A 22453-nucleotide genomic window follows, 5' to 3' on the forward strand; every position below is an offset into this window, starting at 1 on the left:
TAATAAAGAACCACCATTATGATCTTGCACAAAAGCAGATGTTTTGTGAAGCATTTCAATACAGAAATACCCAATAATTTGCCTATATTCAAGACTGGCCACAATAGAGGCCTGTGATGAAATTGTCAGAAAAAGGTTACCTGTAGTTACGTGTGATGTTGTACCAATGTTCAGCAAATCACATACAGAGAGAAAACTATCGTTAGAAGTGGGAGGGATACCAATTTTCTCACTGACAGGAGACTCAGTAGGGCACCATGCAGAAATGGGTGACTCAGTGGTACAGATGTTTTCTTTTCAGGCTCACACTTTTTTTTTCTTAGAGGTGTTAAAAGACATTTTGGGAAACGTAGGAAATCAATTACTTAAGTGGAAAAAGACAAAGCAGGTTAAAGAAAAGTGGAAATGCCAAATGCACTATTTTTGACAATTTCATCACAAAATCAGTACTAGGAATGATTGAACACCACAGACTGAGGTATCTGAGTATTTGGGATTTTTCTCTAAAATATAGCACTGTTGTATTACGGTGGTTTGTCCCTCTCAGTCACCAAACTTCTGTGATAGGGTCTTATTGGGACACCAGCAACCATACTGACAGACATGGGCATTTTACCAGGACGTTGTTGGTTTAAGACCCTTTCCGGAAAATGGGATGCCAGAATTTGTAACATATAAACATAAAATACAACAAATAACACCAGAATGTATTACAGGTGCGTGGGAGGGCAGTGCGACTTGAACAGAAATGAAGAAAATTCAGATGTCTGGTGAATGCACAAACCAGCAGCAAGCCAGTTTTTCTTCTTCTTCTTCACTTTTACATAAAATACAACAGAAAAGAAACTCACCTACAGCCACGATTAATGGATTTAAACTGAACTATTGAATTTTTCTTGAAAAATTATCGATTATTTCAAATAAAGAAATGTAATTATCGCATTATTGGTGGTTTGCTAAAATATTATAGGACTCTTACTGTATCTCTTTGGTCCATCTTCGAGGCAGAAGGAGAGTGTGAGAGTGGCGTCCTCCTCAAAAAACTCTGTAGCGAAGGCGTCCCACCACAAACTGTCACTTTCCTGTTATAGGACAGAAAGAATACAACAGTTAGAAAGAGGGACTTCTGCAGCGTTAATCAACACTATGTTTTTGTAAAGATGAATTATCTTTAGTTCATCAAAATCTTTAATTTACCTCAAAAATACAGAAAGTGCAGTATGTAAAAGCAGGCTTCAGGTACCCCTCTGTCCTCTAAAAGGACCAGAGGTTGTTTTAGTTTGGTATGAAACTCTTCATTTTCTTCTATTATTTAATAACCAAGTGAATATCCTTTATCCAGGTTGTTGCTCTTGTGCTGCTGCATTTAAAAAAAAAAACACAAATTCAATATTCATTTATTCTGATAAGACAACGATATTGTGACCATGCAGGCTTTTCTATGAGACAAGATAAGAAAACACTGTTTTTGATATAAGAAGTCAGCAGAGCAGGGCAAGTATTACCTTTACTGTACATTGGCTCGATTGTTGGTTTTCAATAAAATTAATTTGATGAGCTTTCATTTAAATCACTTTTTACATTCGAGTTTACAAAAAGGTTCAAGTATGAACCGTAAAACACATTTATACATTATACATTGATGCGTAAAACTATTGCGTAAATTATGACAGGGCCATAAAAAGACATCACAGCAAAGAAGGCTATGAACAAAAGGCCAACAGCTGCAACAAGAAATAAAAAGCATATAAAAATGAGCCTATAAATCAGGTTAAAACAAGTGATCTCAATGCTGGCTGCTGGCCTAAGCCTCCAATACAGGTCGATGTAAAGCCAAAGCCTAGTAACTCCCTTTACTTTTCTTAAGCCAGGACATTGGGAGAGCCCTGCCTGAGGCTCCTACATATCTGAATTACAAGCTGAGGTCCAACAGCTTTATAATTCACTGCTGCTTCTACTTTTTACAGCAGGTGAGGATAACTTTAACTTGTACCTTCAAAAGTGCTATTCATTTCATTAGTACTAGTGCTAGTAGATGTATGGTGCAACAGAAGCAGTAGTCAGAGTCCACTCTGTGATTAAACACATTCATGTAAATCACTTTGCCCTGACATTACTCCTCTAACAGCCGTTTACCCTCCTCCCCCTGCTCCCAAAAACCTCAGATAATGTTGGCAGGACGACCCCCCTCTACGCTCCTGCCCTCACCCCTCCACCCACCGACGTTCGACTGATGCTAATTTCCTCTAACATGTTATGACAGATCACTGCGTTTCATTCTGCGCAGGGCTGAGGGATGGCAAGCACTTTCCAGATGTTGACAATTAGCGTTGTCACCATCGAGCAGTGTCAAGCCCAATAAGCAGCGACGACCGGGGAGCCGCACAGGTCAACGTGTCTCAAACGCGCGGAGTCTGATGAAAGAGTTAAAGATGTGGTCAGAATGGCCTAAACCTGGACCTTCACCCAGCTGGTCAATCAATAGGTGACCATGAGTTAGTGGAGAGGTCTTTTGGATGGCAAACCAATCAGCTGAACTGGGAACTACAGACTGAACTGAGACTGAGTGGAGTTTTCAACAATAAGGAGGCATTTTGGAAGATTGTAGAAAGATCAAGTGCAGATTAATTGTAAAGAACAGTTTTCAAATATGTTTCAATTGTTATTTTAAATCTAATATTTGTATTCCAAAAAAATCTATTTTGTCCAAATAAACATCATTCCCCACAAATGATGACGGACACTGTAACAAGATCCTTCTTTCAAGACAGGTTGCAATGATTATTTTCATAATCAATTCATCTTGTGAATGTCTTTTTGATTAATTGTTTAATCATTTGGTCCCCAAAGGCCAAAATGACATCTTGCTTGTTTTGTTCAACCAAGTGTCCAAAACCCCAAATATACTGCTGTAAATGTACAATGATGTGTGAATCCTCACATTGGAGAAACTGGAGGCAGCAAATGTACTGTATTTCTTTGTTTCTCAATGTTTTATCTTTTCTTCTTTCTTTTCTTTTTATTCATAAAATTGGTAATCAACATTGTTGTTGATTAAACAAAACTGTAATGGAATATTTGAATTAAAGTTTTGTGAAAAATAAAATAAAAAATAAAGCAGTGGTACAACAGTTATTGCCTTTTAATGTTTGAAAACGTTGACCATCTTTTTCACTTCAACAAGATTACTCTAAAAACTTCAGCACCATAACACTGACACCAACTGTGTCAATGGTGCAAGTTTCATCAAAAACTGGACCAGCTGTGTAAAAAATGTATTGTTATGAAAATGTTGACCAGCAATTATAGCGCTCACATTAGGTCAATCAGTGTAATTGCTTAAATGAATGAACAGTTCACTCACCCTCACTGTACAACAAATGAATGTGGAAACATGCCAGCGTATCTCTGTGTATGTGTAAGTATCACTGCATGGCCAGCTGTCCACTGGGAACAGAATGCAGGAGCTGCTGTGTGTCTGTGTGTGTTTGACTAACTGTGTCATACTGTGAGAATCAGAATGTGCGAACTGCCAGCATGTGTGTGGTGTCTGTTTCATATGAATACATCTATTTCAGAAGAGACTACCGAAGAAGTGTGATACACCAGGACAAAAAAGACAAAGATAGAAAGGGACTGATTTTGGTACTCTCCACAGTCAGAGTTCAGCCCATAATCCAGCATCATGAGGGTGGCGGAAACTCCTGGGATTGACAGTCAAGTGAGGTGAACGAGACCACGCACGCACGCACGCACACACGCACACACACACACACACACACACACACACACACACACACACGCAGCACCTCTTTGCTATCTCACTGTGAAACTATGACGACCCTGTTCTGTACAGCTATTTTCTATACTGTGCTCCTTCAACTAGACACAACATAAGGGTAACATAACATAGATAATTTTAACCATGGATTAATACATATTTTCTTAAATGATATACTTTGTGAGTATTAACAGCAGCGTGACGGTGTAGGCCTACGTCGGATTTAACGATACGTTAGCTAGCTAGCTAGCTAGTTAACGTTACTCATAACATCGTTAAGTAACGTTAATATGTAATTTAAACTACAATCTACAACAAAAACATTAAAACAATTTTCATATAAATCATACATAAAATGCATTAACCCACTTCACGTTAATTTAACCATACGTATGTAGCTACTGTGTAGTAGCTTCTGTTGTACACTTTTTCCTAGATATCAAAGCCAACCAAAATGCTAAGTGACCGGATCCAGATATCGCTATGCATTGAGTTAATAAAGCATTTTTGCTAGCTGGAAAACACTCGCTTTCGAACTTAGCTATTACAAATGTAAAAAAAAAAAAAAAAAACGTTATAAGATCACTCAATATCAAACCCAATATGGAACGAAACAATAACAAACCTTGTATAACCTATTTAGCCAGGTGCCAAACAAACACTAAATACGACATTTTGACTGCTACCGACATAACACCTTCAAAATAAAAGAACAAACCTTCATACCATAACTAAAGGGACAAATATTAACATTGTCTTAAGAAAATAAGTATGAACACAATCAATGAAAAGGAAAACAACTTACATCTTTTTTTGGTCTATGGCCATTAGAGGTAACTACAGTCATGTGAAAAAATTAGGACACCCATGCTAAAGTTGACTAAAAAGAGGAATACAAAAATCATCTTTTGGAAATTGATCTTAATGCCTTAATTAAAAAAAATTAGGAACAATCCAATCTTTAAGGACACCAACTTTTTTGTGAATGAATAATGTATCATAAATAAATAAATGTTCTTCCTTAAAATACAGAGAGCATAAGTGAGTACACCCCAATGTTAAATTCCCATAGAGGCAGGCAGATTTTTATTTTTAAAGGCCAGTTATTTCATGGATCCAGGATACTATGCATCCTGATAAAGTTCCCTTGGCCTTTGGAATTAAAATATCCCCAAATCATCACATACCCTTCACCATACCTAGAGCTTGGCATGGGGTACTTTCCATAAAATCATCTCTCTATCATCTCTTTATCAGGATGCATAGTATCCAGAATACTATGCATCCTGATAAAGTTCCCTTGGCCTTTGGAATTAAAATAGACCCACATCATCACATACCCTTCACCATACCTAGAGATTGGCATGTTTGTATGTCGATTAGCCTAATAGCTGGTTTGATTTGCATTGAGAGATGATTTTATGGAAAGTACCCCATGCCAATCTCTAGGTATGGTGAAGGGTGTGTGATGATTTGGGGCTATTTTAATTCCAAAGGCCAAGGGAACTGTATCAGGATGCATAGTATCCTGGATCCATGAAATAACTGGCCTTTAAAAATAAAAATCTGCCTGCCTCTATGGGAATTTAACATAGGGGTGTACTTAGTTATGCCCCCTGTATTTTAAGGAAGAACATTTATTTATTTACGATACATTATTCATTCACAAAGAAAATTGGTGTCCTTAAAGGTTGGATTTTTCCTCATTTTTTAATTAAGGCATTAAGATCAATTTCCAAAAGATAATTTTTTATTCCTCTTTTTAGTCAAATTTAGCATGGGTGTACTCATTTACGCTGTGCACTGTAAGTAGGCTACACTATACTTTACTAAGGACTATGTATCCTATACGTTTGGGATTCTTGTTCTTGTTGTAGCCTATTTACATCCATTTGCTACTTTATACATCCACTCCACTACATTTTAAAGGGAAATATTGTAGTTCTTACTCCACTACAGTTATCTAGTTACTTTACAAATTCAGATTTTACATACAAAGCATAGGCTAAGCTTCTAAAATATGATGTGTTACAGATTAAACTGCCCAAAAGCACGAAGCAGTTAAAATTAGCTCCAGCTTTGAATGCAGGACCTAAACTTGTAATGGAGTATTTATATAGTGTGGTATCACTACTTTTACTTAAGTAAAACCTGAAGAATGTCCTCCACTACCCATGGCACATGATAATAAGATATATCTTATTTGGATACTCAACAAGACACTATTTGTTAATGGAATACATTTATTGTTGGTTTTGGTTTTCATAGCAAGAAAAACACAAAATAGGTTTACCACAAGTTTTATCCTTGAAGTTTACCCGTTACATTTCTTTTCTGGTGCCAGAAAGTATTCCACCTGAACTTTCCCTGCTGCTAAATCAAGTTAGAGGATTTCATGACAGAGTGTGATCCCCATTTTGACATAAACTGCCTGGATTTAGCGTTGGAGATGAATTTTCAGAGTGTTGTCATCCTGAGGTCTCCCATCACTCTGTTTTAAAGACTGTTCATTAAGCTTCCGCTTGCTGTTTTAATGAAAAGTGTTTTACTTAAGCTCCAACTTCATTTCTTTTACAAAATACTACCTTCTTTAAATATTCAGTTTAACAGAAGAGGGTTAGTTACCCTCCCCCACATTCAGATGTAAGCAGTGTTTCACTCACATTGACTTCAAATGTGGTTTCTTTATTAGACTAAATTTTCATTTTTTTTTCTGTGCCCTTCCCACTCTATTTTAATTTTTTTCTGAAACTTAACCTTTTTACAAAAAAATATTTCCCCCTTTAACTCGATATAGTTAATTTTGGCAGCCTGTTGATATTTGGCTCGGGCCTATAACCACCCAAAATGGGGCATGTATTTCTCAAAGAGCAGAGTTGACAGCAGGGTCAAACCATACGATCTGGTTAGTTTGTGTCTCTGTTGAAAAGCCCCCCACCCACACAACGGAGAAACAGAGAAATCAAAAAATAACAAGCACATTCCATGCAACATGGATAGCATTTAGTTTTACAACAATTAAACAAATGGCACTTGACAGTTTTATTGCCATTCTCCAAAACACTTGTTTTGTAAATTAAATATGCATTTAGTAGCTCTAGCTAATAAAGATAAATGTTCTATTATATGCAGGGAATGCTATTTAGAATCAGTAACCATTAATCCTCCAAACTGGAGCTTTTGGGCAGCTTTTGGCCAGTCTCGCCAAGTTGTAAAACGTGGCTTGCTGAGCCGATGGACCGGCAAGGTTTGGCTCGGATCTAAAGACAGAGGAGAAGCTGGATCTAAGCCAGACGGGCCGGAGAACAGCTTAAGCTTGGCCAGTGGACACAAGCCATATGAATCCTCTGGCTGAAGCTGAACAAGCCACAATGAATGCTCATGGTGCGGTGGATGTTGTCTTCAATTTCAATCCCTCGACTACTGCAGGAAATGTTAGGAGCTCTACTTTTATTATGTCACTGGTAGCAGGTTATAAAATTGTAAATGACACATATTCAAAGAAGTCAAAAATCTGCCTTTTTTGTTTTATCTCTGCCTGTCTCTCTTTGTATCCACCTCCCTCTCTCTGTCTGTCTCCCATCCTCTCTGCAGCTGCTCACTGACAGACAACGTCCTGCCTTCATTTACGCCTCTGGACTCTCTGACGAACCACGTGGCGCGACGATGTTTGTTGTCAAATGCTACAAATCAGGCCGACTCTGAGGAACCAGAGGTGAACCGACATGGTCGCAGCCGTGACGGCCGTCAGCCGATAAGGCTCAATTGATTCAAACGGATCGCACCCCATCTGAGGGGGATTTATCAATGTGTCAATTGCCCACTAGCCAACCACAAATCACCAGTGCTGGCCAGACCCTGGGGATTTACAGGAAATCCAGAGGATTGGAGGGACAGCATAGGGAGGATCCTCAGTAAATAGCAACAGAGCTGAGGGTTAAGTCCACGCATATAGAAATGTCCATACAGAATGGATAAGCAGATGACACGATGTGGCAAAAGAAAACACAAAGAGAAGTTTTACTGTGTATAAAAACGCACAACACCTCTTTGTGCTGTATATCCATCTATACAAAACCCTTTGTACTGTACATATGCATCTATACACAAATATACTTGTGCATATGTATGTATGCAGTACATACATCTTTTTTTTACTACATAGTTTGCATCCATTCACACTTCACACAACCATATAAAAGAAGACCACAGTTTTCTTCCCTCACTCCACTTTTTCTAACAGTCCATAAAGCCCCAAAGTCTATGTTTTACATGAACCATTTTTCCAAGCAAGCGTTTGTTAGTCTGTATTTTTTTTCACCTTTGCTTCCAGCTTCTTGTGGCAGAAAAGCCTCCAAGAGTGTAGGTGTGTCTGGGGCCTGACCTTGGAGAAAAAGCAATGTCTGAATCCCCATTCAGCTCCTGAATAGCATATAGCCCGGCTGACTGGTGGGCCAAGGAAGTTTTACTGTGCTGAGAGATTCAAAGAGCTTCAGGTTATTATGGAGCATAACAACTTAACAGAACCAAAGACTCTCTAGATGTTTCGAAAGGATCTTTAGTAAGGTAGCTTTTGTTTGATTGTTTGGTGAAGGCCATTGAGAGATGACACATTTTAAATTGAAGCCAATTAAAGCTATAATTTCTTTTCAGAGAAAGTCACACTTCATTTGCACGACTGTGATTATCTTAATTTTTGTGGCAGCACCTTGACATCTGAAATGTCCATGATAAAGGTATTCACATTATTAGAGTCAATCTAGAAAGCTTATTCAAATTGAAATACAAATGAAAGCATGTTAAAAATGTTTTTGGTATTTAATTCAGTTGCTAAAACAATTACTTGATTCATAGATAAGTCGATCGACGGATATTTAATCGGACAACAATTTTGATAATTGATCATTTAAGTTATTTAACAAGTAAAATGAAAACATTTGCTGGATTCAACGATTTAAATGTGAGGATTTGCTACTGTTGCTGCTGTTTTACTATACTGCAACAGAAGCATGTGATCTCTGACTGCTGCTTGTAACTTCTGACACTAAAAAAAGAAAAGAAAATGGGAATTGGCAGACATGCAATTAAATGTGGGAACTTCTTCACTGACTTCATTTGTAAAAGAAAGTTCATTCCTGGTGAATGTGCAGTGGCTGTTTAAGGGCAATGACTCCCCCCCCCCCTCCTTCTGCATTCATTTGTCCTCATTTGCATAATGTTTGGCTGGTGGCAGTGAGGTAGCCAAATGCAGGAACATGTTAAGTTTGCATTATATAAAAACACTTAAGACCCTGGAGGATAAACCTGCACTGATATCAAACATTAGTGTGCACTGAGTCTGACATGATTAAAGTGGTGTTGTATGTAGTCTAAAGGAGTGGTTCTTGTACTTTGTCATCCTAAGGACCCTTTAATAGAAACAGTACCTGCATGTGTGGTTAAGTTTTGTTCCATGGGCCACCATGTCTGGGTGTGTATTTTGTACAGAATACTGCAGTGATGATTTTTTTTAGATTTAAGGTCGAGGTTAATACACAGAAGTTGTTTGTCTGCTGTTTTAATGCAGGAAACATGCATGAAGAGGTGCTGCTACAAAGACCGCATGATACATTCAGCACTGTTGGCTTTTACCAGAAGGTTGAAGGATTGATCTCCACAACAGCAGTAATATCATTGTCCTGATGAAGTGACCTTGATCAATACACACACACACTGACTGACTGAAGTGGGACTTGCTGAAGGCTTCAGCTAAATTCCTAAAAATGAAAACGGCAGAACCTTTTGCATTGCGACCTGTTAGAAAGATAGAACATTAACTTCAACCTCATGAGGTGTGAGCTCTTCAAAAAAACAAAATGTTTTGTCTGAGGCTTAACGCACCAAATTATATTATATGTTATGATTTCACAAGAAAGCAAACATACCTTTCCTAAACATAAAGATACTTTTATGAATCAGAATAATGTTATGATCTTCTTCCCTAACTTGTTAATCGTCTGGTGACCCCTCAGATTTATCTTCTGACCCCCTTGAGTGGTCCTGACCTCCACCTTGGGAAACACTCAATAAGAGGATTTGCAGCTTTTCTTTGTACGATTGTAAATTCAATATTGTTTGGTTTTGGACTGTTAGTCGGACAAAACAGTCTTTCTGAAGATATCATTTTGGAATCTGACATTTTATACATTAATTAAACGAATAATCAAAACAAAGTTCCAGCTCTACACATAAAAAACTGAAATGTGTACAGGTTCAATTAACACCAAGGCATCTTAAAAAGCGTCTCACCTCAATGAATAGAAACAAAAATAAGTCAATATGCACCAGCAGAGACAAATGAATAATAAAACAACAAAATGCATGAATGACAAAGTCAAATTATTTACAGCCCCCATGAGAAATTAAAATCAGAAAGAAGGTGAGGATTTGGGCTCTGACTTGGACACACTAACACTAATTCTACCTATCCAGCCTGTATTCCCCACTGCTGAGCTATTTAGACTGGAATAAACAATCAACAATCATGGCACACTTCCTCCAAGTGTCTAACTAGAACTTCGATCAATACTGAATTCATCACATCCTCAGATATTGTTCAGTTTAGGTGAATGTGCTCTGTTGTAATGTCACTAGTTAGCTCCTATACTTTAAACACATCCTCACCTGTTGCTTATCTACTGTATCAACGCATTCTCATGACAGGGTCTGTATGATATAGTACAAAAATGTAACACAAAGTTTTCATTCATGTAATTTGTTTTGTTGTTGTTCTGCTGAATAGTGGAACTTTATTGTTTTTAAATGTTAACTTTTGGATGCATTTTAAACTGTGAAATGAGAAAACTATAAAGATAGGAGTAAAATAGATTCAGTTTTAATTTATTACATTTTATATCAACTGATTTGTAAAGAAAAAAGTATTATGAAAATATCCTATAATGTTGAATTTACTGATGATGTTTATTTTTGACTCATCTGATAACCTTTTACAGTCTTGATGATTTTTTCCCCCATTGTTACAGTAATTATATCTACATAATTAGGGATGCACTGATACCACTTTTTTAAGATCAAGTACAAGTACAAGTGCTCAGTGTTTTCGGACCGAATGTACATTAAAAAAAGTAAATCAGTAAGCAAAATAATTGATTTAAAAATACAACTGTAGGTTTATAAAGCACTGAATGGTTTAGGGCAAAAATACTGCTGCTACATTATGAACTATCCAGACCTCTCAGGTCATCGGGGACAGGTCTGCTTTCTGTCCCCAGAGTCAGATCTAATCAAGAAGGGTTTAGTTTTTATGCACCACATATTTGGAACAAACTCTCAGTTCTCAGTGAAGACCTTTCTTTTTGATGCCGCTCAATTCACTGTTCATTTCTTACACTGCACTGTAACTTTTATTCTTGTATTCCATACCTGTCCAATTCTATTTTAGCTGCTTTTATATTCTCTTTAATTAATGTTTGTAATTGTTGTAACTACTCTTTAATGTTTTATGTAAAGCACTTTGAATTGCCTTGTGGTTGAAATGTGCTATATAAATAAAGCTGCCTTGCCTAGTAATATTCTGTAGTCCATTCCCTATTTATTCAGAATAGTTCACTTAAACAGCTGATCTGCAACATGATGAAACAGTCCGAAACTAGCACAGAGCAGAGGCTGGCTCCCGGTGTAACTAACCTGAAGTACAGTATGTCTCCTCCGTGTTCACTGTATCCAGAGCTGAACTGGTTTTTTTTTAGCTCAATGATGAAATATTACAATATATTTCAGCTAAGTATACAGCACAAGTTACTCTGTTTTCTACAAGCTTAGTGTCATCCAAAAGGCCAATCAATTTTAAAAGACTGAAGTAAATCTACTTTGACCAGCTTATGTGGGACTGTATGGAAATAAAGTCCACCCCAGTTCCAGTCAATTTAAGAGTAGAAGACCACAAAGGAAAAGTACAGGATAATGGACAGATTAGGACAGAATACAGAAGATGAAACTACATGAATAAACTAAACATAATATTCTTGACAAAAAGGTTCCTGCACATCAGTAGTTTGACATTACTTAATTTAGAAACAAACTAAATAAAATATAGAGATACAGTACATCCCAGAAATATTACTACAAAAACTTGCCTAAGTAGGGCAGAAGCAGACAATACTTCAAACAAGTCTTGGGAAAGATATAGAGAACAATAAAGTGCTTAAAATGAGGCTGTTCCCCCAAGAAACATGACAACATTGGTCACTTCAGCAAATCCCCCCCCAAAACACATGTTTACATTCAGGTGGATGATGGATGGGTCAATAAAACATCGGACTTTAACACGGGAGACCGCTGTTCGTTTCCGATTTCCAATCACAGTCAATGTTGGTTTCTTTTAAACATGACTGCAGTCGGTCCCTAACCTCAAAGAAATGGTTATTATTGTAACCAAGACGACGAAGGTGCCCTAACCTTAATGAAGTAGTCATTTTCAGCCAAACCACCATTTCTTTCTAAATCTTACTAAGTAGTTCTTAAACCTAACCAAACCAAACCAAACCAAATTTGTAATTGTTTAATTTTGAGGACTTGTCCAAAAGAGAGAGCTGCAGTAAAATGTAGGAATGTACTTACTGTTTTAAACTGCAGTTTTCATTCATTGTGTTTTATAACATAGGACACATAACTCATTTTAAAAAGTGCAAACAATCCTCAAGGCCAGTTTTAGCATCTTATTGAAAGACCATTCAACACATCGGCTACAGCAAAGATCCAACCTGTGACCTCTTTGTTTCGGAACAGACTCTCTAACCACATCGGGGAGGAGAGAACAACAGGACATAGACGGACTGCAGGCCCCTCTGTCTCCTCTGTTATCTGAGCGACAGTGCAGCCTGGAAGGAACCATGGGAAAGGGCCAGGAAAAAGGTGGGTCTATTGTCCAAGCATCCTGCTGGATGTGACTGACGCTCGTTGTTTGACCATAGGCCTTGTTTTTTTTTTCTTCGTATGATTTTCTTGGGAACATCCTCTCAGAGCATCCCATGTACAGTGTTACATTATTGAATAAAGTAAAATGAGAATGTGAATGTGTCATATCAAATACACACACAGGAGATCATACAGCTTTTTAATGTCTCTACTGTAAAGTAGATGTGTTTATTTGCCTTTAATGGTTATTACTTTATTTACATTTTGTGTTTAAACTCTTCACAGATATTATGAGTTGTGACTCTTGTAAAAAATTCAATATGATTCCCCAAGCTTTTTAAATACTATAATTATTCGATGGATTGTATTAAACCTGCAATAACTGCCTTATTTGGCCACTTGGGGGCGGCGGAAACAAGTTGTGAACACAACATTGATAGATCATCATCTTCAAGTTGACATTGTGAACTTATTAGCAAATTAGTTGCCTATTTACACAAATAGCAGTTACTGAGCAGCAATATCGTTTATTTGGAGTCGTGTTTCTGTTCACCTGATGAACATAAGTCTAATATTTGCTCTCTTTTAGCTCTGTTTTTGGTCTCTACCAACTCTTGAGGGAAATATCTCACTCTTTAGCTGCTAAATGCTCCTTTATGTTCACCACCATGTCTTTTTTTGGAGCTTTTTCTCTGAAAACAAATGCCTGCTGCAGCCAAAAATTACGTTATGAGAGTGAACCAGAACAGTAAAGTTACGAGCCGGACAGCTAAAAAATGAGCTAAAACTCACTACAAAGCACCGTAAATCCGAGGGGAGCTGCAGATTTGGATGCCAATGCAGGTTCATCACTGCAAGCGACCCCTTTCACATTGTCATTTTATACATTGTTATTATAAAAAATATTGATTTTTGCTGCTTTAAAGACGTTTTTTAATTTGGAATCTATGCAGGCTCCTGAGCTACACTTGCGTGTAAGTGTTACTATTGTTGTGACTATATGTCTTTCATATGTGTGACTTGCGTCTCTTGTTGTTGTTGTTGTTGTTGTTGTTGTTGTTGTTGTTGTTTGTGCATGGTACACTACAGCATCTTGGCGACATCAGCGTGGTCTCTGAGAAACCTTTTACAGTCTTGTTTTCTCTTTTGGCGATAAATAAAGTTGTCTATCACTGTGGTCAGTTAATGTGACTCATAACTTGGAAAAATACTGGATAGTGATTTAACTGTGCTGTTAAATTGTATGTTAATCAGTGCAGAATATTCAGTTTTCCTAGACTGAATTTATCTCAAAATGTTTTTTGTCCTGACTGTCTATATTCAATGATTTTACGTAAAAGAGCAGCTTTATAAGGAATTAATTAATAAACAGCCAAAAGGTACTCAACTAAGTTAACAGTAATGACCACAGGATAAGGTTACTTTTTTCCACCCTTCTTTTCAAAACTATCAGCCTGTCCACTCACCTTCTAGCAGCATTATTCTTTAATTTAGCGAGGGGGATGCAGGCAGGGAGTTAACTAAAGGAAGCAGAAGCTAATGTGATTCAGTCCTTTCAGTGACTGGCAGTATTATGAAAAAATAAAATGTTCTTGGTTTTAATGCAAGAGCTCTGAGCGACGTTTTACGGGTCTACAAAAGCAGATGTCTGTTCATTGTCAATAAGTCTATGAATCATAAAAACAACACATATCAGAGACTCGGTCGGTAGAGAAATAAATAATAATGCTGTTTAGTCAGTCCGGGCAGAGTAAATAACAAACGCTATAGACTTATTTAGGACACCATTGTTTTGTTTTGTTTTGTTTTGTTTCATGAGTGGCAGGTAGCATAAATGATGATTTTTGATTAAATGTATTTGATAATTGAATGGATGCTGTAAAAATCAATACTGTCCAATCATGTCCAATCATATCCAGCTTAGTGAAGATAGCCTGTGTCCCTGAGGCTGCTTTTAACTGAAAACAAGCATTAACATCTAAACATCTTTAAGACAAGAAGACACTCTGCCCTAACTCTAACCCTAACCCACACATACTATATACTTAACATGTTTTTTTTAAATAGCTGATTAATTGATTTTAAAGCCTTTTGTTCAGTTTTGTATCATTAAAAAACCCAGTCATGACACATGAAACAAGTCTTTTCAGTGATCTCTGCAGTGGCTTCTTTTTCCTGATGGTAGATAAATCCAGCAGTAATGGTTCAGATAAGGGCACCGTGATGTTCAACACCTTTCTGGTAATTACTCTCAGCCAGTTTCACACGTACACTGTAAAAAATGTGTTGCCAAGTATTTACACATCTTAGGAAGTCCTTTTTTCTCAGTTTGGTAGAAGTTTAGTTTTACGCATTTTATGAAAGAAGAGTTTTGCACAAATCCTGTGATGCTTTGATGGGATAATAAACAGCGACTCCTCACAAATGACAAGCTGGAACTGGGAAAAGTTTGGCATTATGTTTTTAAATTATTATTATTTTTTGTAATGTTTTTGTCTATTGACAAATCGATTAATCTGCTAAACTTTCTCAGCTCTAGTTTGGATATCACTGTTAAAGGTACACTACAGCATCTTAGAGACATCAGCGTGGTCTCTGAGAAACCTTTTACAGTTTTCTGACACTTTATAAACCAAACAATAACTGAGACTAATCAATAATGAAAATCATGATTTGCAGTTCTAACGTCTTGTGAAGTAAAAACTTCCTTTGAGTGTTCTCAGTGTCTTGGTGGCTCATCTTTAATCCCTGTCTGTGAACCTCACAGCTCAGTGCCAACTTGACCTCTACATTATAAGCCTATTCATGTCAATCTGACACGTAGAGCTGATGGGAACATATCCACTTTGCCCCTGACAGGAACAAGGGATTTTGCCATAATGAACACTCCAGTTCCTCCAGTTCCACAGTCGAGCCAATGAGTCAGGTTTGTGGTTTCTATTTGAATAATGAGAATGAGACTAACTATGTGCAATAGTCACAAGAATCCAATGAATGGCCTGCCAATCACTGTTACTGATTGGATGTCTATCCACTGAGGAAGAGTGTGACCATTAGACCCACTGTCAGCAGCAGCAGCAGCAGCAGAGAGGTTACTGAATACAGCCCTATGGGTATTATTATGGTGCCTCCATTAAAAATGATTTTGTTTTCCTTCTGTTTCACCCTCTGTGATGTAGTTTTACTTACAGTGTTATTCTGTGTCCCCGCTCTCTTCTGCTGAATATTAATGTCTTCTATGCTAATGGCCTTACACCGGCTGAGGTCGACCAAGCTCCTCCTCTGAATGTTAATCCGCCGCCTCATTTGCATACGCTTAAGTATCAAATTCCCCCACAAATCATTGCAGCTGCCTCCGTACGGCGAGGCCAATGGCCCCAGAGCGACAGCACAGAAACAATGTGGTCACACCGTATGCATAGCCTCAAATCCACATCAAAGCCTGTTTAGATTGCCAGGTCACCGCGGGTTCACTTTGTGTAAAATGAAGGTAATGGGATAGCAGTCAGCCCGGTGTAGAAATACAGCTAGGCAGGTAATAAGTATGAATGGAGCAGGTAATAAGGTTGGGATAGAAACAGACCCTGAGTCATCACAGGAGCAGGAATGTTTAAACTGCAGCATAGTTATCAGTTCAAAGGTGAGCGCTGATCCCAGGCAAGCACACAGTACTTGTGTCGGTTTTTATTCCTTCTTACTTTCATGTGAGCTTCTGAGTGCACGGCAGGTGAAAAGGTTGTTACAGAAAACAGTCATTCAGCATGTTTTGAAGGAAGAGTTTAACCTAAAAATGACAACATGATATCATATTCTATGTATGAATTTGAAAGCATTAAATCATATAAAACATCATCAGTGTTAGTGATTCAAACCCAAACTCCAAGTGAGACATTGTCACAACAATTAGTCGATTAACCAATTAGTGGATTAAAAGAAAACTATTTTGACAACTATTTTGATAAACGATGAATCGTTTACGTTGTTTTTTTTTTAACAAAACTACCAAACAATTATTCTCAATTGTGAAGATGTGCTGCTTTTTTTTAACTTTATGGGACGTTAAACTGAATATCTTTGGGCTTTGGAGTGTTTGTCGAACAAAAGAGGCGAATAAAAGACGCCACCTCCAGCATTAGGAAATTGTGAAAAAAATGTGACCTTTAAGTATTTGTTTGACATTTTATTGATTAAATGATTCATGGGAAAAAATGATCTGCAGATTATTCGTTAATGAAAAAATACCCATTAACTGCAGCCCTAATATCATCATCACTATAGTAAATCAGTGTCAGTATCAGTTGATTATTTGATTTGTCAACTAGTTTAAAAAACAATTAATCAATTATGTCATTTTTTTAAGCGAAAGCTCTAACACATTCTCTGGTTGGAGTTTATCTAATGTGAGGATTCACTGATTTTCTCTGTTTTTATATGATTGTAAACTGAAAATGTTTGAGTTTTGGATCGGTTGCAAAAACAAGACATTTGAAGACGCAAAGAAACTGAAATGGACATTTTCACGATGATCTCATAAATCGATTCATCGAGAAAGTAATCAACAGATGGACAATGAAAATAATAATTAGTTGCAGCTCAATACTACACTGCAGCTCCCTCTACTTACAGGCACACTTGTTTTCTTTCTGGGGATTGTATGACACAGACTTAGATGAGAGAATGTGTCCACATAATAGTAAACTACAAACTACCGTAAAACAATCTCTCTAATGCACTGAACGCCACCAACATTGAATCTTAACTGTCTGTAATGGCACAAGAGCTTCTGAAGGTAATTTTTCTTCTGGTAAAGTTAATTTCTTTGGCTTTTAAAATGACTCAACAGGAGATGCTGCAAACGTTGTCCACTAAAAGTTCCAGTCCATGCAACAGTACTGTTTGTAAGATATTAAATCCAAAAGAATAAAATCAAAATAACATGTTTCTGTCTAATTCTAACAACTTGTTATTTCACTCCCAGAGGATTCACTGCATAAAGCCTCTGCTATAGATGTCACTTATACTCGTACAGACTATAGCTTCCTCTGGGGGTAAGAAAGTCTCCTCCAAGTGTCAAGTCCTTGAGTCCTGCGCCTGCCAGTGCAAGTAGCAGTTGCACCACCAGCCAAAGCAAATTCAAAAGCACACTCATGAATAAGACAAATGGAAGAATTTCTAACAGAAGAGTGACTTCAGTCGACTCATTCAACACTTTTTTCGAAAAGGTGGTGTCATACTGAGGCTTAGTCAGTTTAAAAACTACTCAGAGCGATGGAAATGCAAACTATAATGAGTCATTTTGCTTCAACGGCCTGCCAGCAAGCCCGATGTTAAGTACGCTCTGAGCCATTCTTATCCTTAACGATGGAAGTCCTTTCACGGTGTTAAGCATCTTTACTTGGGTGATAATTCTGACGAGACCACTATTCATAAGCTTGAAATCATTTTGACTGGATCAACAAAATATATCAACAAACAAACCCATTCAAAGAAAGGATTTAATATGTCTCTTCACACTAAAATCCAACAGACGACTTCACTGTTATATGTTCTTTGGATTTGTTTAATATACTTTCTGTCTTCTACTGTATGTAGGTCATTTTTTTTAAACAATAAAAGCCCCTGCTCATAATAACATGTCTAAAAGGATGTCCGTTGAGTCTTTAACAGCCCAAAAAACATACCTGAAGGTGCAATAGGTAAGACTTTTAAAACTAACGTTCTGTCATATTTGCTGAAACTGACTCTATGTTCAAGTAGAACTACATGAAGCAGGTCATTTTAAAAAAAAAAGGCTCCTCTGGCACCACCTACAGCCTGTAGTGCGATTTGCAAAAATCCACAGCTCCCTGTTCAGATGCACCAATCAGGGTTAATCTTTATTTGGTGTAATAACAATATGTTATGCTCATTTCTTTACCACTTCAATATGTTTCTACATACTGGGTTTAAAAAAGATCAGAAGAGAAAAGATTTAATTTAAAGAATAAAAAAGCGGTGAACAATGAGGAAGTGAATTTCAACAAAACACAAGCGTTAAGATTGTAATATAATTGCAAAGTTGAGTTAATCAAACTGATACTTCCATGACAGATCATCAGTTCACTGCCAGCACTTTATATCAAACACAGAAGGATATAGATCTGCAACAGCTGCTAGCAGCAAAACCTTGATGAAATATTCAAGAAACTATCCACCAGGACAATTCAGCTATTTTCTTCTAATGGAATCCAGATTTCTTTTTTTATGCAAGAAACATCCCAAACTTCCTGTTTTGTAACAACATCGTCCTGACCCTGTGCTGATACTGACATGGTCTTGTTTCTAAATGTGAGCTGAATTTTAAAGCAGCAGCTCAGTGATAAAAAAGAAGCAGCAGAATGACCCCTTCAGGCACGCATCATTATTAAGGGACCAGCAGCTAACCTCCGCTTTACAGGAAGTAAACAGTATTCGTTTCATGAAGCATACACAATATCTTTACACAATTTACATCTCTGTTTCAGTCAGAGTGAAGGAGACAAATACACATTACATGTGGAGCTCTGTAAAGGCAGATTTCTATTACAATCCTTTTCCTCAAATATTTTTTTCACACGCAATAGGTTTGTGTAAATTGATGGCTACAGTTTTGCATTCATAAGGATAATTACTATATAATTCCGTTAAAAGCTTGAACTGAGAGCTGTCTCCCACATCTGGATGCAAACAAATTGCAAAAACTCAATGCATCTATTTTTTCCTGCTATAGGACACCACCTCTTCCTCATTATATTCACTACCTGCTTTTTAAATTAAAAAAGTAACCACATCGCTAAAGAGAAGACATATAATACATGGATGAGGAGGATGAGCATGAAGATGCTATGAACACCAGCGGGAACAAAAACTAATTATATTATTACGCAATTATATAATTTAGTCTGAGGAGATGAAGGTAATGGTTTAAACTGATGTGTGTCTGTATGACGTGTGTGTGTGTGCTCATATCCTGGAACTCATCCATGTGTACATGTCTGGTGGTACGTTAACACTCATGCACATGTCCTGTCATGTCTATGAGTGTCTATGAGTATCTATGAGTGTGTGTGTGTGTGTGTGTGTGTGTGTGTGTGTGTACGTATGTACATGTGCATATGTGTGAGTTTGTGCTTGTGTGCATGGTAATTGCACTTTTTGTCTGGGTATGTGTGGTACGGGAGTTGAGGTCCACTGGGGCTTGGACCACTCCGTATGAATAATGCATCAGACTGGGCTGTGGCATCTCAGCAACATTACCTTGGTCTGCTTAAAGTTGCAAGTTCCTCTTTAGGAAAGTCAGCATCATTCTGCGAGCTGCTGCAGTAACTCAGCTGGAGCCTGGCTCTAAAACCAGATTTCCAAAATGACTGCCACAATTTCACATCAAATCATTTCATTATGATATATTTATCCAAAACATCTCAGTTTTTAATGTATCAGTGGGAATAAAATTCCAGCTGAAAGCCTTCGGCAGCAACTAGAACTCACATTATAAAAAAAATAACATTATATTCAGAGCTGCAAAAGCTTGTCGATCAATCAATAAGCCGATTGATAGAGAATTAATTTGCACCTATTTTGAAAAACGATTCATTTTAAAGTAAGTAAAGATTGCATAAAAACACTGGTTCTGGCTTCTCAATTGTGAATATTTTCTGGTTTTCTTATTGTTCTGTGATAGTAGAGTCAGAACCTTTTGGTTTTGGACTGCAGGTCAGACAAATCAAGACATTTTTTAGAGGTCACCATGGGCTCTGGGAACTTGTGATGGGCATTTTACTGGCATTCTATAGACCAAATGATTACGTAATCAAATGAGAAACAATTGGCATAATGAAAATAATGCTTAGTTGCAGCTCTAACATTTATAGTTTAAAAAGTGAACATTTAGGCTGCTAAAAGGTGCTTTTTATTGCATTTTGCTGCCTTCTATTCTCTTAAAGATGCCTCTCGAGGAGAACTTGACATGTTGGATGAACTTCTTATCTGCAGATTTGCACATTTGAGATCACAGAACAGATGCTGAAGACAGATGCTTGCTATATAATTCGCAGTGGGATCACTAAAGGTTTAGTCTGAATGCCACTGTACGCCACACTTGCTGAGCAAATCTGACGTGAAATTATTTCACCCTCATGCAATTATATCATGATCATCTTACTTTGCAATCGGGGTCACTTTCATTGAGAAAACTTCGTCATCAGACACAGTGATGATTCATGAATCATGGCATAGCCTACATTATTTTTGCAGTGACACCACAAACACTTCACCACAGCGGGCAAACTCTCTACATTCATGTTGGTCTGGAGCTGTTGCAGTTTTTAACCGACTAAACATAATATGCAAATATGTATTAAAAAAACCCAAACAGGCAATAGGCCTATGTAAATATATGCAAATAAATTAAAGGCAAGTTAAAAGGCTATTTGGCCTCATTCTATGCAGCCTTGTTAGACTTGAATATTCTTTCAGACATCCTCACTTATGTTTATGTATAACTTTGTGTATTAATACATTAAACTACAAAGACAAGTGTTACTCTGAATCTTAGTGTAGTAATGAGTCTTAAAATCTTGATTAAAAGCTTTAAATTTCAAATATTTGCAATGCAGTTTCACCTGATTTTGATATCGTATTAGTCTATCACTCAACTCATATCAGACTAGGTGACACTTAAGTTAGGAATTTAAAAAAAAACTGAATTGGCCACGTAAAAGCATCTCTTCCACATATCGTCTTCTTTTTTCTACTAAAACAGATGACTTTAGATGAGGATATTTCTTGCAGCGTACAACACCGGAGCCTGTTTACTTTCACCTCAGGAATGTTTGGCACTTTGGCATCACATCCACACCACCGGATTGACAGACCTTTATACCGACCCGAGCCCCTCTCCTCTATCTCTCTCTCTCTCTCTCTCCAGCCCCAAGATCCCTTCCCTCCACAGCCCGTTACCCTTCCACCGGTACCGCAACCTAAACGGGACCGTGCAGCAGTTATCCCCGGTCGGCTCACCTCTGTGCGCGTCTGCAGCCGCTTGTTCATCTCGTAGATCCGATACTCGGGCTGGACCATGTAGGGCGAGTGTCTCCTGTAGAAGGGTCCGAACGGAGACGAGTAGAACGGGTCGTGGGTTGAGTTGGACATGGTGGCTCCTGGCGAGGCGCACGGCGCAATTTCAACATCCAGCGCACATTGGAGTGCGATGCTCTCCGAAGACCCCCAGTAGGTAGCAGCCGCTGTTGAGGCTGAGCTGCACTCTGCAAGTTGGCCTGCCTAGTTCGCTGCTATAGCGTGGTGCTGGAGGAGGGAGAGGAGGGAGGAGGGTGGAGAGGAGCGGAGGAGAGGGAGGGGGAGGAACAGGGGAGGGGGGCAGAATTGAAGGGGGAGGAGGGAAGTCGTTTCCTGTTCCCTCAAGACCTATACTCAGTTTTGCACTCTTGCAAAGTTCAAGTAAGATCTCTGTGTGCATGCATGTGCATGTGTGTGTCCTTCTTTGTGTGTTTTAAGAGATGCATCGTTTTAGTTTACATGCATTCATACTGTAAGTCTGTTGACTTAATATTCATTCATCAACATCAAAGTTTCAGCATATCAGAGGTGATAATGAAATGAAACATGAACTGATTGATTACTATAGTAAAGTACAGTGTTCAGAACAGTTACAATGCCTGATCTGAATATATGGGCTTAATATATCGACTAGAAAAAGAACACTGTGTGTGTCTGCGGCAT

At 37.8% G+C, this 22453-nt stretch overlaps 1 protein-coding gene across 4 annotated transcripts in view; it reads right to left on the bottom strand.

The window, feature by feature from the left end:
• Positions 1-22005, bottom strand: part of ldb2a (LIM domain binding 2a) — an 87634-nt gene extending 65629 nt beyond the window's left edge. For 3 of the 4 annotated variants that reach the window (XM_078260116.1, XM_078260114.1, XM_078260113.1), the window contains exons 1-2: positions 21734-22004; positions 980-1082 (exon numbers count right to left, since the gene is read on the bottom strand). In XM_078260116.1, the coding sequence (XP_078116242.1) occupies positions 980-1082; positions 21734-21865 (235 nt within the window). In that variant the 5' untranslated portion in view covers positions 21866-22004. Of the gene's footprint in view, positions 1-979; positions 1083-21733 lie in introns of all 4 variants that reach the window. The other variant, XM_078260115.1, reaches the window with a different exon arrangement.
• Between the last annotated feature and the right edge of the window lie 448 nt (positions 22006-22453).

Source organism: Sander vitreus, chromosome 10 (assembly GCF_031162955.1).
Source record: "Sander vitreus isolate 19-12246 chromosome 10, sanVit1, whole genome shotgun sequence".
NCBI lineage: Eukaryota > Metazoa > Chordata > Actinopteri > Perciformes > Percidae > Sander > Sander vitreus.